This window comes from Gobio gobio (assembly GCF_949357685.1).
Source record: "Gobio gobio genome assembly, chromosome: 20".
NCBI lineage: Eukaryota > Metazoa > Chordata > Actinopteri > Cypriniformes > Gobionidae > Gobio > Gobio gobio.
The window spans coordinates 29,232,977-29,253,259 of NC_137113.1; the positions used below are offsets into that span (position 1 = coordinate 29,232,977).

At 47.6% G+C, this 20,283-nt stretch overlaps 1 protein-coding gene across 2 annotated transcripts in view; it reads right to left on the reverse strand.

Annotated features, from left to right (window-relative positions):
• The window catches only part of arhgap23b (Rho GTPase activating protein 23b), a 331,034-nt gene that overhangs the window by 85,085 nt on the left and 225,666 nt on the right, over positions 1 to 20,283 (reverse strand). For both annotated transcript variants that reach the window (XM_079846080.1, XM_079846081.1), the window contains 5 exons: positions 10,179 to 10,334; positions 8,953 to 9,064; positions 8,534 to 8,573; positions 8,311 to 8,451; positions 7,885 to 8,205 (listed from right to left, as the gene is read on the reverse strand). In XM_079846080.1, coding sequence (XP_079702206.1) covers positions 7,885 to 8,205; positions 8,311 to 8,451; positions 8,534 to 8,573; positions 8,953 to 9,064; positions 10,179 to 10,334 — 770 coding nt within the window. The remainder of the gene's footprint in view (positions 1 to 7,884; positions 8,206 to 8,310; positions 8,452 to 8,533; positions 8,574 to 8,952; positions 9,065 to 10,178; positions 10,335 to 20,283) is intronic.

Genomic DNA, 20,283 nt, shown 5'->3' on the forward strand with positions numbered 1-20,283 from the left:
CACCAACCATCCCCGAACTTTTACTTTTACATAGTTTTTCTTTCCTTCTCCCACAGTCAACTCACGAGAACCCGGAAAAAGGGCGGCGCTCCTCCCCGTCATGGAAGACCTGCTCAAATGCCTGACTAAAGTGAGTGCGCGACAACATTAGATCGCCGAACACCTAGCGGCTCGTCAGGCAAAGGTGGAAGAAGAATTCGCCGCCCTCCGCCTCTCCGCCGTTCAGCACGTTCCGCTTCCTGACCCCCACATCCGAGTAACCCAGCTACTGCCGAAGCTAACCACTCAAGATGACGTTTGAACTGTTTCTACGGATGTTCGAGAATACGGCGGTACGGGAGAACTGGGATCGCGACGAGTGGGCGCGGCTGCTGGGTCCCCTATTGACCGGTGAGGCTCAACGAGCATATTTTTCCCTTCCCGCTGAGAGCGCTGATAATTATGATGAGTTAAAGAAAGAAATCCTCGGAAGCCTCGAGCTATCCGCCATCTCGGCCGCCCAGTTATTCCACGAGTGGAAGTTCAAGCCACGACGCCCAGCCCGCGCCCAAGCCGCCGAGCTCTCGCGGCTTGCTCGTCACTGGTTGCTCGAGGGAACCCCCACCGCGAGTCAGGTTGCGGAACGGGTGACGATCGACCGGATGCTCCGAGCTCTTCCACCGCACGCGCGACGGGCGGTGGGAATGACGAACCCAACCACCATCGCCGAGCTCGTCGAGGCCATCGAGCTGGCGGAGGTGGCGATGCACCGCGAGCCTGGGGAGCGAGCGCCGTCCTTCCCTCAGAGGGTGGTCCAGGAGCGACGCGCGCCGGAAGGTACCCCGCAACCAGTACACAGGCCAGCGGCTCCCGGCCCCGTCGACGAACCGATGCCCACAGAGGAACCTGCCCCGCCAGCACGCACGTGGTTGGCTGGCTGCAGTCTACATCAAGACCTGCCCCGCGGAGGTTAAAGTCAACGGACGATCAGTACTGGCCCTCCTGGATTCCGGAAGCTCGGTCAGTCTCGTCCAGGCCACCATCCTACCACCGCAGAAGACCTCCAAAGCCCAACTGCCTATCACCTGCGTGCACGGCGACACTCGTCACGTCCTGGAACGCCGAGTGACGATTTCTGCTGGCCCCGGCGCCTGGCCGGTTGAAGTGGGCGTTGTGAAGGATCTGCCTCTTCCCGTGCTCCTTGGACGGGACTGGCCGGGGTTCGAAGAGCTTCTTCAGGCCACCACGTAGCCAGCCAGCCGGGCCGGGAGCCACCACCGAAGTCGCCGCAGCCGACGGAGAACCGCCCTGCTGGCGTCGGACAGCGGGAGAGATGGTGAGTCCCCCTCCCAGGCTTCTAATGTGTTTCTTGATGTCTTTCAACAGGTCCAGGGAGGGGGCTCCTTCGCGAAGGCCCAGCTGGAGGACGACCGACTTGTTGGTCGCAGGTCCGTACGGTAGATGGCCAAGACTACCAGCCAGCACCCCATCCTCTCCCGCACTTCATCGTGAAGAGTGGCCTGTTGTACTGTGTTGCCCAGCGGAGGGGGGAGGTAAAAGAGCTGCCTAAGTCTGCCCGAGGACATGAAAACATCCTGGTGATCGTCGACTACGTCACCCGGTATCCAGAGGCAATTCCCCTAAGAAAGGCAATGGCAAAGAACATCGCCAAGGAACTTTTCCTCCTCTGCACCCGAGTCGGCATCCCAGCGGAGATACTGACGGACCAAGGGACCCCCTTCATGTCCCGGCTAATGGCTGACCTCTGTCGGCTGCTGCAGGTAAAACAGCTCCGGACCACCGTGTACCATCCCCAGACGGACGGCCTTGTGGAGCGGTTTAACCAAACCCTGAAGCAGATGCTCTGGCGGGTGGCAGCTGAAGACAGGAAGGACTGGGACCTGATGCTCCCCTACGTCCTGTTCGGAGTCCGAGAGGTGCCCCGAGCCTCTACCGGTTTCACCCCGTTCGAGCTGCTCTTCGGTCGTCAACCAAGGGGCCTCCTGGACGTGGCCCGGGAAGCCTGGGAGCAGCAGCAGCCGACCCCTCTCCGCTCTGCCATCGAGCATGTGAGGGAAATGCGTGAGCGGATTGAGAGGGTCATGCCATTAGTCCGGGAACACCTCACGAAGGCGCAGCGGTCCCAACAGCAACACTACAACTGGGCGGCCCAGCCACGTGAGTTCCAACCGGGCGACAGAGTCATGGTGCTGGTCCCCACCTCAGCGTGCAAGTTCCTCGCGACCTGGCAAGGTCCATTCACTGTCATTGAGCGAGTTGGTCCTGTCAACTACCGGTTGCGCCAGCCGGGTAGGTGGCGTGAAGAACAGTTGTACCATATCAACCTACTGAAGAGGTGGGTGGGGACCCAGGACCAGCTCACGGCTCTGGCCTCGGTCGAACCCCTGGTGGTGGACGTGGGAGAACAGCTGTCCGCCACCCAGAAGACCGAGCTGAACCATCTGGTCCGTCAGTTCTCTGATGTGTTCTCCACACGTCCCGGGCAGACCAACGTCATCCAGCACAACATTCGCACACCACCCGGACTCATCGTTAGGCAGCGGCCCTATCGGGTCCCCGAGGCTCGGAGACAGGCCATTGAGGATGAGATTTGTGAGATGCTCAAGTTAGGGGTAATCGAACCATCTCGCAGTGCCTGGTCCAGCCCCATCGTCATGGTGCCGAAGCCGGACGGCACCCTCCGCTTCTGCAATGACTTCCGCCAACTCAACGAGGTCTCGGAGTTCGATGGCTACCCGATGCCCCGTGTAGACGAGCTGTTGGAACGCTTGGGCAGGGCCCGGTACATCTCGACGCTTGACCTCACCAAGGGGTACTGGCAAGTCCCCCTGACAAACTCTGCCAAGGAGAAGACGGCGTTTTCAACTCCCAGTGGGCACTGGCAATACCGGACCCTCCCCTTCGGCCTGCACGGGGCTCCCGCCACCTTCCAACGGATGATGGACATCCTGCTCCGTCCCCACCAAGCATATGCGGCAGCCTACCTTGACGATGTGGTCATCCACTCCGAGACCTGGCAGGACCACCTGAAGCGGCTGCAGAGGGTGCTCCTGGAACTCCGACGGGCTGGACTGACCGCCAACCCCCGGAAATGCCATCTTGCCCTCGCCGAGGCTCAGTACCTGGGTTTCCGGGTGGGTCGAGGGCTGATCCAGCCCCAGAAGAAGAAAGTCGACGCCATCCTGTCAGCACCTCGCCCGGAAACCAAGACCCAGGTGCGAGCCTTTTTGGGGTTGGCGGGTTATTATCGCTGCTTTATCCCTAACTTCCCCACCCTAGCATCTCCCCTGACAGACCTGACCAGGAAGGGGCAGCCGGAGAAGGTAAAATGGGACAGCGCCTTGGACAGGACCTTCCGGGATATCAAGACCACTCTGACCACGGAACCGGTCTTGAGGGCACCCGACTTCAACTACCCCTTCCTGCTGCAGATGGACGCCTCCGACACGGGCCTGGGGGCGGCCCTTTCCCAGGTCCAGGAGGGAGAGGAGCATCCAGTCACATACATCAGCCGTAAGTTGACCCCAGCCGAAACCAGGTATGCAGCGGTGGAGAAGGAAGCCCTGGCCATCAAGTGGGCAGTCCTGGAGCTCCGCTACTACCTGCTGGGACGCCGCTTCACTTTGATAACAGATCACGCCCCGCTACAGTGGATGGCCCGCGCTAAGGACACCAACGCCAGAGTGACGCGGTGGTTCCTAGCACTCCAGGACTTCCATTTCACGGTGGAACATCGGGCCGAGACGGCCAACTCCAACGCCGACGGACTCTCCAGGCTGTGGTCAGTTTACGCAGGTCTGTCAGGGCGCACTCCCCACCCACCCCTATGTTCCCCAGTGTATGTGTGTAACTCTCGTTACAGGACCAGTGCGACGCTTAGGGGGGGGGGGGGGGGGGGTGACAAGTCTCCCGAGCTCTCGTCAGCGTCGCCCTGGAAACAAACACGGATCACCTGCAGCCACACAGCACAGCCCGGATCTTCACAGCTGCAGGCGATCACCACACCACTTAAAACACAGCACCATGGGACTCCAGGGTGAGCACTAACTCCATGCAAAGATGCGCTAACACTTCTCTCTCTCTCTCTCTCTCTCTCTCTCTCTCTCAAACAGCAGCTTGTGACACTCCGGCCACACCGTCTCACTGACGTCACCGCGAGCCACCCTGCACCAGAGGAGAAAGGAAGCACCGCGCACCAGCACTTCACCACCACCACGTTTGTTCACCTTTGTGCAATAAACCCACCCTCCGGGGGCACAAATATAAATATATTGCCAAAAGTTTTGGAATTTATGAAAATTAAATTTAATGACATCCCATTCTTAATCCGTAGGATTTAATATGGAGTTGGCCCACCCTTTACAGCTATAACAGCTTCAACTCTTCTGGGACGGCTTTCCACAAGGTTTAGGAGTGTGTTTATGGGAATTTTTGACCATTCTTCTAGAAGTGCATTTGTGAGGTCAGGCACAGAGAAGGCCTGGCACGCAGTCTCCACTCTAATAATCCCTAAGGTGTTCTATCGGGTTGAGGTCAGGACTCTGTGCAGGTCAGTCAAGTTCCTCCACACCAAACTCGCTCATCCATGTCTTTATGGACCTTGCTTTGTGCACTGGTGTGCAGTCATGTTGGAACAGGAAGGGGCCATCCTGTTCATCCAAACTGTTTCCACAAATTTGGGAGCATGAAATTGTTCAAAATGTCTTGTATGCTGAAGCATTTAAGAGTTCCTTTCACAGGAACTAAGGGGCCAAGCCCAACCCCTGAAAAACAACCCACACACCACAATCCCCCCTCCACCAACCTACCGTTCTCCTGGCAACCGCCAAACCCAGACTCGTCCATCGGATTGCCAGACAGGGAAGTGTGATTCGTCACTCCAGAGACCACATCTCCAGTGCTCTAGAATCCAGTAGTGGTGTTCTTCATACCACTGCATCTGATGCTTTGCATTGCACTTGGTGATGTAAGGCTTGGATGCAGCTGCTCGGCCATGGTACCACTCTTGAATTCACTGAGCTCCTGAGAGCGACCCATTCTTTCACAAATGTTTGTAGAAGCAGTATGCATGCCTAGGTGTTTGATTTTATACAACCTTAGCCATGGAAGTAATTGGAACACCTGAATTCAACGATCTGGAGGGGTGTCCCAATACTTTTGGCAATACCGATCAGGCATAACATTATGACCACTGAAAGGTGAAGTGAATAACACTGATTATCTCTTCATCACAGCACCTGTTAGTGGGTAGGATATATAAGGCAGCAAGTGAACATTTGGTCCTCAAAGTTGATGTGTTAGAAGTCAAGTCAAGTCACCTTTATTTCTATAGTGCTTTTCAACAACACAGATTGCTTCAAAGCAGCTTTACAGTGATGATAGGAAATTAATTTTTGTTTTAGATGAAAAGCTAAAGTAAGTTTTTGATTGATTAATTTCTGTTGTAAAAACTGATTTCAAAATATAAAAATGCATGTAAAAAATATATTGCACAAAACGAAAACAATAATGTAAATATTATTATTATAAGTGTGAATCAAAAAATTAAAAGCGCATTTAAAAAAAGAACAAGCCTGATTTCATCTCTTAAATTTTGATTTTTAAGTCCAAAATTTAGAATTTTTATCCCAGAATTTTTAAAGTCCTAATTTCAACTGTTCATCTCACAATGACTTAGCATGTCATATTTTTGACTTTTTATCTAATAATGATGTAACGCCACACCAGCAGAGGGAGCCCTCACCTGAGTACCGAGGATGTGCCACTCCCTCTGCTTCTACTATCATTTCCTGTTTGACAGTATTTAGGAAGAAGCCGTGTGTTTGCTCCTTGCGAAGTATTGCCAGTTCATACGCCTTACCAAGCGTTTCCAGAAGTTTCCTGACTGATTGTCTTGTGTACGATTCTGCCTGATTTCCTGACTCACGTTTGTTGATCTTCCCCTTGAATTGGTAACCTGATTTGGACTGATAACTGTGTTTGTACCTTCTGCCTACTTACTCTTCTCTGCCTCTTGGATCTCCCTTGTGTATGTTTGCTGATTGGACTGCTATTGTGGTTTTGATCTTCTGCCTGGCCTAACGTTTCTGTTCCTAAGTCTTCCTGTTAATAAACTACCGCAAATGGATTCCAATGCCACCTCAGCCTCTTCGTTACAAATGAGGACTTTTAAAATCATATTTTCAACATTTTATCTTTTAATTATGACTTTATGATAATTTAAATGAGCTGATCAGTAATATAGCTGAATATTTAGCGTCCCCAACTGAGCAAGCCAAAGGCAACAGAGGCAACGGTGGCAAGGAACCAAAACTCCATCAGTGACATAATGGAGAAAAAAAACCTTGGGAGAAACCAGGCTCAGTCGGGGTGCCAGTTCTCCTCTGGACAACGAACAAACAACATTCTGGCAACATTACAGGTCAGAAGGCCTCACGCCGGAGACGGATTTATTGAGGATGTTGTGTCGATGAGGCATTTATTAGATTGGAATATTCGAAAGAACGGAGTCATCACGCTGGAGACGGGTGGTCCAGTTCTGATGTTCACATGCCCACTGTTGGCGCTTTCGCTGGTGGCAGGAAGCAAGAAAAATGTGCAGAAATAAGGATTTGAGCGAGTTTGACAAGGGCCAAATTATGATGGCTAAACGATTGGGTCAGAGCATCTCCAAAACTGCAGCTCTTGTGGGGTGTTCCCAGTCTGCAGTGGTCAGTCTCTATCAAAAGTGGTCCAAGGAAGGAACAGTGGTGAACAGGCAATAGGGTCATGGGCGGCCAAGGGTCATTGATGCACGTGGGGAGCAAAGGCTGGCCCATGTGGTCCGATCAAAAAGACGAGCTACTGTAGCTCAAAAAGTTGATGCTGGTTCTGATAGAAAGGTGTCAGAATACACAGTACTTCGCAATTTGTTGCGTATGTGGCTGCATAGCCACAGACCAGTCAGGGTGTCCATGCTGACCCCTGTCCACCACCGAAAGCGCCAACAGTGGGCATGTGAACATCAGAACTGGACCACGGAGCAATGGAAGAAGGTGGCCTGATCTGATGAATCACATTTTCTTTTACATCACGTGGGTGGCCGGGTGCATCGCTTACCTATGGGAACATATGGCACCAGGATGCACTATGGGAAGAAGGCAAGCTGGCAGAGGCAATGTGATGCTTTGGGCAATGTTCTGCTGGGAAATCCTGGGTCCTGCCATCCATGTGGATGTTACTTTGACATTTTTTAATAATTCAAAAACGTATTTACTGTACTACATTTTTTTAAGTTAATTTATATAGTTTTTAATGTTTTAATTAGTGGGGAAAAATGAATTGTGAATAATCGCATCCAAAATAAAAGTTTGTCTTTACATAATATATGTGTGTGTCTACTGTGTATAATTATTATGTATATATAAATACACACACATGCATTTATATACTGTATATATGATTTATCTTATATATAAACATATTTTTCTTAAATATATACATGCATAATAATTATACATAGTACACACACACACACACACATACATATATATATATATATATATATATATATATATATATATATATATATATATATATATATATATATATATATATATATATATATATATATATATATATATATATAACAGAACATTTATTTTGGATGCAATTAATCACGATTATTTTTCCCCAGCACTAGTTTTAATACAAAAATAAAATAAAACAATGTCAAAACAAACATATAAACTATAATTAAAGATAAGCTTCAATGGCATGTTGTCTCCCCTCCTCTTGTGATATGGAATGGTGGGCCAAATCAAAGGTTATCACTTTAAACCATGACCCTGGTTTAGACATCTCTGTTTAAGAATTTTTCTTTTTCTTTTTTTCCTCTCAACAAACCCCATTATCAGTCTTGCTGTTCTCTCTTATGACTCTGATCCAGCTTAGCATGTCATCCCTGTCCTCTGCCTGCAGCAGGTACTCGCAGAAGTCCTGAGTCGTCAGTCGCAAGGTGTGTTTACGCTTTGTCTCACTGTATGCAATGTCAATTAAGCAGCCTCGAATGCTGAAAGGATGCTCATCTTCCCCTTGCCCATTGCTGTGACCTCCTGCCCCAGCTGCATGAAGCACCGCCTCCCGCTTATCCTTGTAGAGGAAAAGCGAGTGGGAGCGCAACACAGAGAAGACTCGTTTCCATGGTCGCATGCCACTGCCCACTTTCTAGATACAAAAACAGAGGTCTCAGGATAGCCCACAGAAGTACTTGGCAATGTCTAAAATGTAATTACATGAGTAATTAGACAGATACATGAACTAGTGTCAAACCTTTCCCTTCTCAGTGAGAATCTGTTTATAATGCAGCCAGCCTTCTTTCCTGATGTCAGTGACAGTGATGTTCCCCAGTTCAGTGGAGGTGGAGTGACGTTTAGAGTGAGCTTCCTCTGCCGTTCGAAGGCTCTCTAGAGACTGGAAAAAAACAACACATTATCGAAAAGTCTCTTAATGGATGAAGAATTACTGTAATTGAGGTTGGCTAGAGAGAACTCACGCCATCTGTGAAAAAGCTTTTGACCCGTTTTGGTAGTCTTCTGTAAAAAAAAAGAAAGAAAAGGGAGCGGGAAGGAAAAATTACAAAGAACAGAGAATACTTTATGTAGGGATTGGTAAACATATACTAGAACTGAAGTACACCCAAATTAATATCAATTCAATCGACATGTAACACTCTACAAAACTTTAATTTGCATTTCAAATAATGTAACTTCAGTTCCAGAAGAAATTGGGAATGTGCCACAAATACATACTGCGCCAAAATAAACACTGAGCACTGAGAATGAAAGCCATATTGTTGAGTGTCTAAGTATGAAAGATGAGACATCAAACAGCAAATTATATGCATTGTGCAGTGGTTGTTCCAGAGAACAATGTTGTGATACTTCTAGCTGTCCTGATACTTGTTGCACTCACGAGAAAACACGGCTCTCCTCCTTGAAGGTGTTCAGACCCTCGTCACATGACTTGGAGCGCTCCGTGGTAATAGCCAGCAAGTAGGATGAGCGACGGCTGTTTTTGAGATTGCCTGTTAAAAAAGACAGCGTAATAAAGTACAAAAGAGAAGATAATGCACAAAAAAGAAGGTTACGATAGATGAGTAAGTGAAAGGATGAATATTAGGGCTGAACTAGTTAAATCACAGAATTATCATAATTCTACAACCTGCCCAATGCGTTCTTTGTCTGTAATATAATATAATCTAGGCATTATGTACAAAAATGGTTTCAAATAAAAAATATACTCTATAAAAAGTTCAACAAAAAGCATCAGAGACTGTATATATTATAATGTTTCATTAATATTTCGTAATCCAAATGACTGCACTCCCTTTCATGTACACACTATGAGGTTGTATTTGAAGTTCTTCAATGACAGCAACATTTAATAACCCACTTGTTATTAGGGTTATTATTTTGTTCATGGAAATGCTTAATATGATATTATACTTAATATAATGAAATTCATTATAGATCATAGTAATTATAAACATATTATTGATTAATTGTTACATCCCTAATGAATAAATTCATTAATTATATCAATAAAAAATAATTACCTAATACCAGTTGGAAGGCTGTGAACTTGTGGAAAACCTACCAACCATTAGTAATATTTGCAAAAAATAAATGTTCTTAATAGCTGTTAAAATAGGGGCCTGTGTTGAAGACCGATGTAAAATAGAGGGAAAATTATGGATGTAAGAGACACTGAGTGGCAATGACAGTAGACAGATGCATTTAAAGGAGATTAAATATGGAAGAAATTGACAATTGAGGCAATAGGGTTACAGGCAGCACGATGCTGAGGAAAGAAAAAAAACAAATAAGAAACATAACGAAAGATAGAGATGTTTACATGACAGTAATAAATGACATATAAAGTTGCTATTGGATAGACTGATGATTATTAGTGTCAACAGAGAGGGAGGCAGGAATAATTAAGAGTGTGACAGTGAGATAAACTGGACAGGCACCTGGCAGATACAAGAAACAGATCAAGATGGTGAAACCAAGAGACCATAAACATGCACAAGTGTTAGAAAACCTACTAAGACAAATTGATCAGATAGAGGAACAATAGAGGCCACTGTGAAGGGAGCTGGATTTGGGGTGGTGGGGAGGGAGGGAGGGATAACTCACTGCAGTCTGTGTAGAGGAGGCTGGTAAGGGGGGAGGTGAGGATTGGACAGAGAGGACTGGTGGTGTGGCCAGATGCCTGGCACAAGCTGCTGGACACCACAGAGGACGCTGGCACGTGGCGAGCACACAGGTCTACACTTGGACTGGTGGGCTCATCTATCAGAGGAGGTGAAAGTTAGAGTGGTGAGAGAGGTTTTAGGGGGTATGCTGGAAAGGGTAGGCTGCTCCACTGGCTCGACTGACAAAAATCTTCTTGAGTTAACCATGAATTAAGGGTTCTAGTATGGATGAAGTAATTTGTAGAAATTCTAAAACTTGACCCAAACTATATTAAAACTTTTTGTAAAAAAGAATACACTTTTTTGTGCTGATTGTGGTGGGAAATCTACAGATATAGATCGGAATAGAAGATGTGCTCATGTCACATCAGGTGGAAGTCACTGTGATTACTGAGTGACAGAAAGACTGAGGGGCAGAATTAGTGTTCAGCTTGAAAACACAAACATTTAAAATGATTCTATGGGAAAGCTTACAGCGTGTGCCATTGAGTGATTCTATAGGCCAACCAAGGGTCTGGTGACGTAGCCTGACGCATCATCAAGACCATAAAATTACGTTAAACATCATCAGCTTCTTTGTGTTCAGGAAGCCGCATTAAACTGGATGTTTGTGTAGCGATAAGGGCAATGGCATCGAGCCATCTGGCCGGATGGACCAAAGCTTGAACTCCTCTCAGCATCTTGTGACTTTTCTAATCAGATCATACATAAACAAAAGGGCCTTTGTGTTGATGTGACTATCTACACTAATTAGATCCGAGGTGCCGTCGTGTCTCCGCAAGAGATTGGAGCGTTGTATTTTATAGCCCCAAGACATTCACGTGCCTTTACACCCTCACACACACACCCTTTGTGCGAATGGGCGCACATACTTAGACAAGACACAGGACTGTTTGTGTGACTCACGCACATTTGCCTTATATGAACCATGTGGACCAAAGCTGCCTCCATAATGTTTAAATATATATATTTAGTTGATTTAATCTCTTTATACGATGTATTAAAATAGCTAGGATGTTTACTGTATGTAAATCAAACTTTGTACGCCAGTAACTGTGGAAATCCTGTAACTCTGTACCCTCAAATCGCAGAATGATAGTGTGGTATCTTCCCAATCGCAGAAAACCGCGATTCGAACTCAGACACTTACACACGAGAAGCCATAGTAATGCAAGTATTTTATTTCACAATCAAACTGCGTGTAAAAGGTTGTCTGAATTATTCCTGTTCACGGGATTGTTCATTTCTTGAGGTCTCTTGCGAAAGGGCTGTAGCTGTCTCTCTCTCTCTCTCTCTCTCTCTCTCTCTCTCTCTCTCTCTCCTCTGTTAATTCTCTCTTTCCATCATTCTCTCCCCCTTTATATTATTCGTTAAGTTTGATTTTTCCTTGTTTGTACCATATTGTTTGTTTTCTCCTACATATATATGCATATTTACCTCGTGTGAATCGTAGCTTTGTATACTTTAGTTGTTTTATTAAAACCCAATAATTTCATTGAATTGAATCTGTATTGTTTTGCTCACAAAGATCGAAGTCAATGAGACACAAGATCTTAGCTACCAATGAAGCTTGATTTTCTTGTTACTATTTCAGTAATACAAATTGTACAAACATAAGAAATATTTTTTGTCCTGATCAAGCAGATTAATGTTTCTTAAAGTTTGTAAGATTGATAATTGATGAAGAAATCAATTTGGATAAAGGTTACTTTTACATGATTAAAGGTTCCGTTATAAGTTAATATTGTCTCTTAAGAGGATATTGAGACATGAAGGTTGTTAAGGCAGTCAGCCCCCTAGACAGTGTTGGGTATTCCCCTCTCAATGAGTCCACAAATGAATGTTGTAACAACAATGAGTTTCGGGGAATAATTCATTAAAATGGGGTAAATATTCATGAGTCTATGAATATGATTTGCTTGTTGTACACAAAAGATTAACTTATAACGGAACCTTTAATCATGTAAAAGTAACCTTTATCCAAATTGATTTCAGTTTTCCATCATTTCTTCTCGTCCTGCGAGTTGAAAATTAGATTTCTTCATTAGATTTCTTCATCAATTATCACTTTAAGAAACATTAATCTGCTTGATCAGGACAAATAATATTTCCTATGTTTGTACAATTTGTATTACTGAAGAAGTAACAAGAAAATCAAGCTTGATTGGTAGCTAAGATATTACGTCTCATTGACTTCGATCTTTGTGAGCAAAATAATATGGATTCAATTCAATGAAATTATTGAGTTTTAATAAAACAACTAGAATATACAGAACTACGATTCACACATGGTAAATATGGATATATATGTAGGGAGTAAAACAAACAATATGGTACAAACAGGGAAAATCAAACTTAACAAATAATATAAAGGGGGAGAGAATGAAAGAAAGAGAGAATGAAAGAGGGAGAGAGAGAGATAAAGAGAGAGAGAGACAACTTTCTCACACAGCCCTTTGCAAGAGCAGGCTTGCACCATTGGACTGCTGTGAGCCGTGGTCATCTCCCTGACAGCTTTAGCACTGATAAAAGAGCGAATTCCTTTCTAAAAGAGCAACATGGTTTGACCCTGCGTCTTTTTCAAGATGTCATTCAAACCGTGTGTTTCTGGATGCGGTTCTTTCCTGTCCTCATTGACGGCCATGATCTCTCTCGCACATAAAGCGTGTGAGATTGCGTTCGTGGGCGCGTTGTTCATCTCACCTTTTTCGTAGGGCTTGAGCGTTCAGTGCACTGTGTGCCGTCGAGCCCCGGCTGACAGCTGGGGTTGTCATGGCAACCCAGCGCATCACTCTGCGCTCTTGATGCGCGGTCGAGACTATAAAACCTCAAACAGGGTCGAGTCCCTTTGCTTATTCCCCGATCTAGTTTATTTACTAGATAACTAAAAATAACTCTTAAAACACATTTCTAGATGATTTTGCATCAATTTAATGCAAACAATAGGCGTTTTCTCACTTTTTTTCCCAAGTATTTTCATCTTTACTTCATTGGCAATCAACTATTACCCCAAGTTATGACATCTGTCAATATGTCTTTCTTTTCACCAAATAGTATACTCATTCCACAGAAAAGATTCTAAAAATCCAATCAAAATCAATGGATCTGAGATGATTTCACTACTAGTTGGCGATCAACAAGCTCAGAACCTCAACAGAATTTTAGGCTACTCTCAAAATTGTGACATTGAGACATCATCCTTTCTGTTGGTTACAGCATATATGAGGGAAGGGTAGTTTTGCCTTGATTTGTCAGTTTCTGCAGAGGACCAGCGTCACTGTCTGTTTTCTGACATATTATGCAAGTAGCATAGTTGGGACTGAGCAGCTTTCTCTTCAGCTGTTTGGTTGAGAGCTCAGGCTTCATCCTTCATTCTTCTCCAATTCAAATCACTCCTCTCCTGTTCACTCCTCTCCCCTCTCCTCCTCTCCTCCACACTTCTCCTCTCTTGTTTAATCCTCTCCTCTTCTCTTCTCCCCTCTCCACTCCTATTCTCTCCTATTCCATCCACTCCTCTCCACTCTTCTCTCTTGTTCAATCCACTCCTGTACTCTTCACTCTCTAGTCTCCTATCCAATCCACTCCACTTCTCGCCACTCTTCTCTCCTCTCCTATCCTTTCCAGTCTTCGCCTCTTCTACTCCTCTCCACTATTCTCCTCTTCCCTCTTCTCCTCTCCATACCTCTCTACTCCACTCTTCTTTCCTGGTCAATTCATTCCTCTTTTTCCTCCACTATTCTTCTCTCTTGTTCATTCCACCCCTATCCTCTTCACTCTTCTCTCCTCATTCCACGCTTCTCTTCTGTTCAATCCTCCACTCTCCTCTCCACTCCACTCCTCTTTACTGTCCCAATCCTCTGCTGCCTTCTCTTCTCACTAACTTTTCCTCCATAGCAAACCCAATAAGATCAGAACCAAATCTGCAAATGGGAAATAGTGCATTCAGGTGAAAGAAATCATCTCGGGTTATGACTGTAACCCTTGTTCCCTGAAAAGGGAACGAGACACTACATCTAACGACACTTAGGGGATGCTCCCTAAGCATAGCGATCAAGCAGACGCTCCATGCGTCTCGTTCCCTTCTCAGGGAACAAGGGTTACAGTTGTAACCCGAGATGTTCCCTTTCGAGGGAACTCGCACTGCATCTAACGACACTTTGGGGAACCCACTAGGCCACACGAGAATCACGCGCACCCTAGTGTGAAGCTGGAACCCAGGCACACTTAGGACGCGAGCACCCTAGCGCCAGGCGTTGCAGGGAGTTGCAGATTGTAGAATCTAATGAAGTTGTGCGGGGTGGCCCACCCGGCTGCCTCGCAGATCCTCCTGAAGCGAGATTCCAGAAAGGAGGGCCACAGAGGATGCCATGTCTCTGGAATGAGCCCTCACGGCTATCAGTGAAGGCAAATTACGCACCTGATAAGTCGTGGCTATAGCCTGGACAATCCACTTACTGATTGTCTGTTTTGACGCAGGCAGCCCTTTCTTGGGTGAGCCAAAGCACACCAACAACTGGTCTGACTTCCTCCACTGTGAAGACTTCTCCAGATAAGCTCTTTTTTCCAGAACTCTGCTCTGACCGGTGCAGAGCAGGTGAAGTCTCCTTTCTTCCGCCGTCACGTGAGGTGGAGGATGGAAGGCCTAAAGGACCACTGACCGTGCCACACTCGATGGCACCTTGGGCACATAGCCCGGCCTTGGAAGTAAGATGGCCTTAACTCTGCCAGGGGCAAACTCCAGGCAAGTTGGCGTAACCGACCACGGTCACCCACCCTCCTCAGTAAGTGGGAGCAAGAAGAAAGGCCACCTTAAAGGTCAGGGTCTTTTCCTCAGCCGACTCTTCGAAGGGAGCCGCAGACAACCCTTCAAGAACCACTGCCAGATCCCAAGTTGGGACTCTGGACCGAGTTGCAGTCCTCATCCTCCGAGCTCCATGGAGGAAACGTACAACCAAATGGTGCTTACCCAGAGGCCCATCACCTACAGGCGAGTGGAAAGCTGCAATGGAAGCCACGTACACCTTAAGTGTGGATGGGGTAAGACCGGCGGAGAAACGATCTTGGACGAACTCCAGCACTGAAGCCACTGAGCAGTTGACTGGGTCCACCTAACGCTTTCTACACCAAGTGGAAAACACATTCCACTCCCCCCAACTCTCCAACATTTAGGCCACGACTGCCCACAACCTTTATATAATTTGTTGGTGTTATACGAAAGGCAGAACTATCACAAACTGAGGAGAGCTGAGGGTGGATCTTTGGTAAATTCTGATCCAATGTTTGCACAGAATTTACAAAATAATTATAAAAATTTGTTATAATTAACAGATATAAAGATATAAACCACAAAGGAAACACGTAGCAACATGCAGCGTGGCAAAACAACACTTCACAAAGAACAAGGCAGTCCAGATAAAGGGTGGATAATGATAAACAGGTGGGTGTGAGGATAATGAATAGACAACCAGACAGGGCTGGGAACTAATGATAGCAGAGGGGAATGATGGGAATTGCAGTTCTAGAACTCCGGTGACAAGGAGCGTGTGAGACCGGAGGGAGGTGAAGATGCGCACTCAGTGACAGGTGTGCGCTCCGTGACAGAGCCCCCTCCCTGCGAGCGGCTCCGGAAGCGAGGACCTGGACGACGACGGGGTCTACCACGGGGTCTGGGAGCAGGACGATCTGGGTGAGTGTGATGGTAAGTGGTAAGAACAGCAGGGTCCAGGATATCCTGAGATCTAACCCAGGAACGTTCCTCAGGACCGCAACCCTCCCAGTCAATCAGATATTGTAGTACCCTGCCGCGGCGTCTGGAGTCCAGGATGTCTCGTATCCGGTACACCTCCTCGCCTCCGACTTCAATTGGGGGAGCCTGCACGGAACCGACCCCCTCTTGGACCTCCTCTCTCCTGGGAGCGGCAGCGGGTCTGAGAAGAGACATATGAAAAGTGGGTGAGATTTTATAATGTGCTGGGAGAGCCAGACGAAACGAGACCGGAGTGATCTGCCGAAGGATCTTGAAGGGCCCAATGAAGCGAGGGGAGAGTTTCTTGCTGGGGAGCTTTAAACGTAAATCACGGGAGGAAAGCCACACCCACTGTCCGGACCTGTACCTAGGACCCTCACGTCTCTTTTGATCTGCATGAAAACGAAAGCGGCGGATGGCACGTTGCAGATGGACATGAGCGGTATTCCAAGTGGCCTCACTGCGTTGCAACCACGTATCCACCGCAGGGAGGTCTGACGGCTCTCCAGCCCACGGGAAGAGAGGGGGTTGAAAACCTAGGACACATTGGAAAGGTGTTAGACCTGTGGCTGGCTTTACCAGGGAATTCTGGGCATACTCAGCCCAAACCAGGAATCGGCTCCAGTCCTGTTGGTTCTCATGACAGTATGTCCGCAGAAAGCGAATGAGGTCCTGGTTCAACCTTTCAACCTGACCGTTAGACTGTGGGTGGTATCCGGAGGTGAGGCTGACGTTGATATTGAGCTTGGAGCAGAGTCCACTCCAAACACGTGAGGTGAACTGAGGACCACTGTCGGAGACGATGTCCTCGGGGATGCCGAAAAGACGAAACACATGATTGAGAAGCTCCTCCGCAGTCTGCATGGCAGTAGGTAGACCCTTAAGGGGGATGAACCGACAGGACTTGGAGAAGCGATCCACGACTGACAGAACTGTGGTAAATCCCTGAGACTGAGGTAAATCCGTTACGAAATCCACAGCGATGTGCGACCACGGGCGTTGAGGAACTGGAAGTGGCTGTAAGAGACCGGCAGGTTTAAGATTTAACTGTGTTACAGATGGGACATTGATGGATAAATTTGATAATATCAGCCCGGAGTGTGGACCACCAGAAGCGGTTGGAGACTAACTGTACCGTAGCCGAGATACCTGGATGTCCGGCGCTGGGAGTGCAGTGAACCCATTGAAGTACCCGCTCACGGAGCTCGAGTGGCACGAAAAGGCGATCCACAGGACACTCGGGCGGTACAGGAAGAGCTTGTTGAGCCTCAGTGACCTCCGAGATGATATCCCACTGCACAGGTGCCACGATCAGAGTGGGTGGTAAGATGGTTTCTGGTTGGCTGATTTCGTTGGAATCCTCGAACTGACGAGACAGGGCATCGGCCTTCCCGTTTTTGGACCCAGGTCTGTATGTGATCCTGAAATTGAAACGAGAGAAAAATAGTGACCATCGAGCCTGACGAGCATTCAAACGCTTGGCGGACCTGATGTATTCGAGGTTTCGGTGGTCTGTGAGGACGGTGAAAGGTTGACGTGCCCCCTCCAGCCAGTGCCTCCACTCCTCCAGAGCAGCCTTCATGGCTAGAAGTTCCCGGTCACCCACATCATAATTGCGTTCCGCCGAGGTTAACTTGCGGGAGTAAAAGGCACAGGGAAACATTCTCGCAGGATTACCGTGACGTTGGGACAGAATCGCACCCACTCCAGTGTTCGAGGCGTCCACTTCCACGATGAACTCCCTCTCCGAGTCTGGATGATGGAGGATGGGTGCGGCAGTGAATCTCTCCTTCAGCTGATTAAACGCTGCAGTGCACTCATGAGACCACCGGAAGCGCTTTCCCCCTCCTCGGAGAAGAGATGTGAGGGGAGACACAATGAGACTGAAGTTACGGATAAATCTACGATAAAAGTTTGCAAACCCCAGGAATCGCTGTAATTCTTTCACAGAAGAAGGTTGAGACCAGTCCACCACGGCTTTAACCTTGCTGTCGTCCATGAGAACCCCCTCAGCGCTGATGACATATCCCAGGAAGGTGATCCGAGTCTGATGAAACTCGCATTTCTGAGTTTTGGCGTATAGCTGATTCTCAATCAAGCGCTTGAGAACTGCACGCACGTCCCGTACATAATCGTCGAGGGTCTCTGAAAAAATCAGAATATCATCAATATAAACAATCACATTCTGATTCAGCATGTCACGGAAGACCTAGTAGAAAAGGCCGTCTTCCACTCTTCACCCCTCCGTATGCGAATGAGGTTATAGGTGTTCCTCAAATCTAGTTTGGTGAAGTAACGAGCTGAGCGAAGCATCTCCAGAGCTGCAGGGACTAAAGGCAGGGGATAACGATACTTCACAGTTACCTCATTGAGACCACGGAAATCGATGCAGGGCCGGAGACTCCCGTCCTTCTTTTTGACGAAGAAAAACCCCGCGGATGCCGGAGATGTGGAGGAGGTGATAAATCCCTTAGCAAGCTGTTCCTCGATATACACTCTCTTAGCCTCAGTCTCCGGTCGTGAAAGTGGATACACACGGCCGTGCGGGGGAACGGCTCCAGGTAGAAGTTCAATAGCGCAGTCGCTGGGCCGGTGCGGAGGTAAAAGTGAAGCCTCTCTCTCGCTGAATGCCTGGGCTAGATCGTGATATACAGCAGGCACACCTTGCAGATTCACTCTCTCACGCGAACTGTGGCTAGATTCAGGACCATGGAGAGCAGGCAGACAGTGGTCATGACAGAAAGGGGACCATTCAGTGATTCTCCTGTCGCTCCAGGAAATTAGAGGGTTGTGTCTCTCCAGCCATGGCAATCCCAAAATCACTGGATGAAGGGGTGAGTTGATCGTGTACAACTGAATTCTCTCCGTGTGACGAGATCCGGAGTTGAGCGTGAGAGGCTGCGTGATGTATTGAACCTCCCCTGTCCCCAGGGGGCGTCCATCCAGAGCGGCCACTGCCACATGAGACTCACAAGGAATGAGAGAGATATTTTTAGACAATGCAAACTCCAAATCGATAAAATTACCAGCGGCACCAGAGTCAATTAAAGCTCTTGTTTCACAATTATTTCCATTAAAATAAAATGAAACTTCGAGGGTTAGAGAGTTGAGAGACTTAATCAAAGGACTCACCGCAGAAGTATCACGGGATCGGGATCTCACAGGACATGAAGCTCTCTGATGACCGGCCTGGCCACAGTACAGGCATAATTTATTCCGCATCCTTCTCTCACGTTCCTCCGTAGTGAGATGTGTGAAGCCGACCTGCATGGGCTCGTACTCCGTGCCCGAGGAAGGATAGGCGAGCAGACTGGATGAGAGAGGCGTGCGTCGAGAGCGAATGAGGTTATCGAGACGAATGGCCAGCTCCATTAGTTCTCCAAGAGACATCCCCTCGTCACGACAAGCCAGTTCCCCCTGTAGATTAGTCTTTAGACCCCTTCGATACAGCAGTTTAAGAGGTTCCTCGGTCCACCCCGTCTGTGCTGCCAGGGTGCGGAAGGAAAGCGTGTAATCAGCCGCGGTGGAATCTCCTTGACTTAGTGCGAGAAGCAGTTCCCCTGGTTCCTTGCCACCCGCGGGATGTTCAAACACCTCTCTGAATTGAGACATAAACACGTTATAGGAGGGAAATGTATGATGACCACCCGACCAGAGAGCCGTTGCCCACTCCAACGCCCTCCCGGTGAGTAAAGAGCAGATAAATGAAACGCGGAACGCGTCATTGGGGTACAGCTGGGGTTGCTGGCTGATGAATAATTCACACTGCAACAGAAATCCTCTACAGGCAGCCGGTGAACCATTAAACTTCTCCGGTAGAGATAATCTGGGATTGTTTGAAGCGGTACTCACGCTTGATGGGAGGTGCGCAGGTGCAGCGGGAGCTTGAACTGAGTGAGCGTCCGCGCTCTGTAGAGTGAGAGCATGAACTGACTTGACAAGTTCCTCGGTGAGATTCGTCAACTTGACCAGCTGTTGTTGGTGTGTGACTAACACAGATGCCTGGGCACGAACCTCGGAAACAAGACTCTGGAAGTCTGCTGGATCCTGTGGTGGTGAAGTGTTCTGTAATGACGAAGTAGAGGCAAGCGGATCCATCTGCAGAACTTTATTAACTCAGATAATGAAACAAGGAATCTCAGATATAAACCACAAAGGAAACACGTAGCAACATGCAGCGTGGCAAAACAACACTTCACAAAGAACAAAGAACAAGGCAGTCCAGATAAAGGGTGGATAATGATAAACAGGTGGGTGTGAGGATAATGAATAGACAACCAGACAGGGCTGGGAACTAATG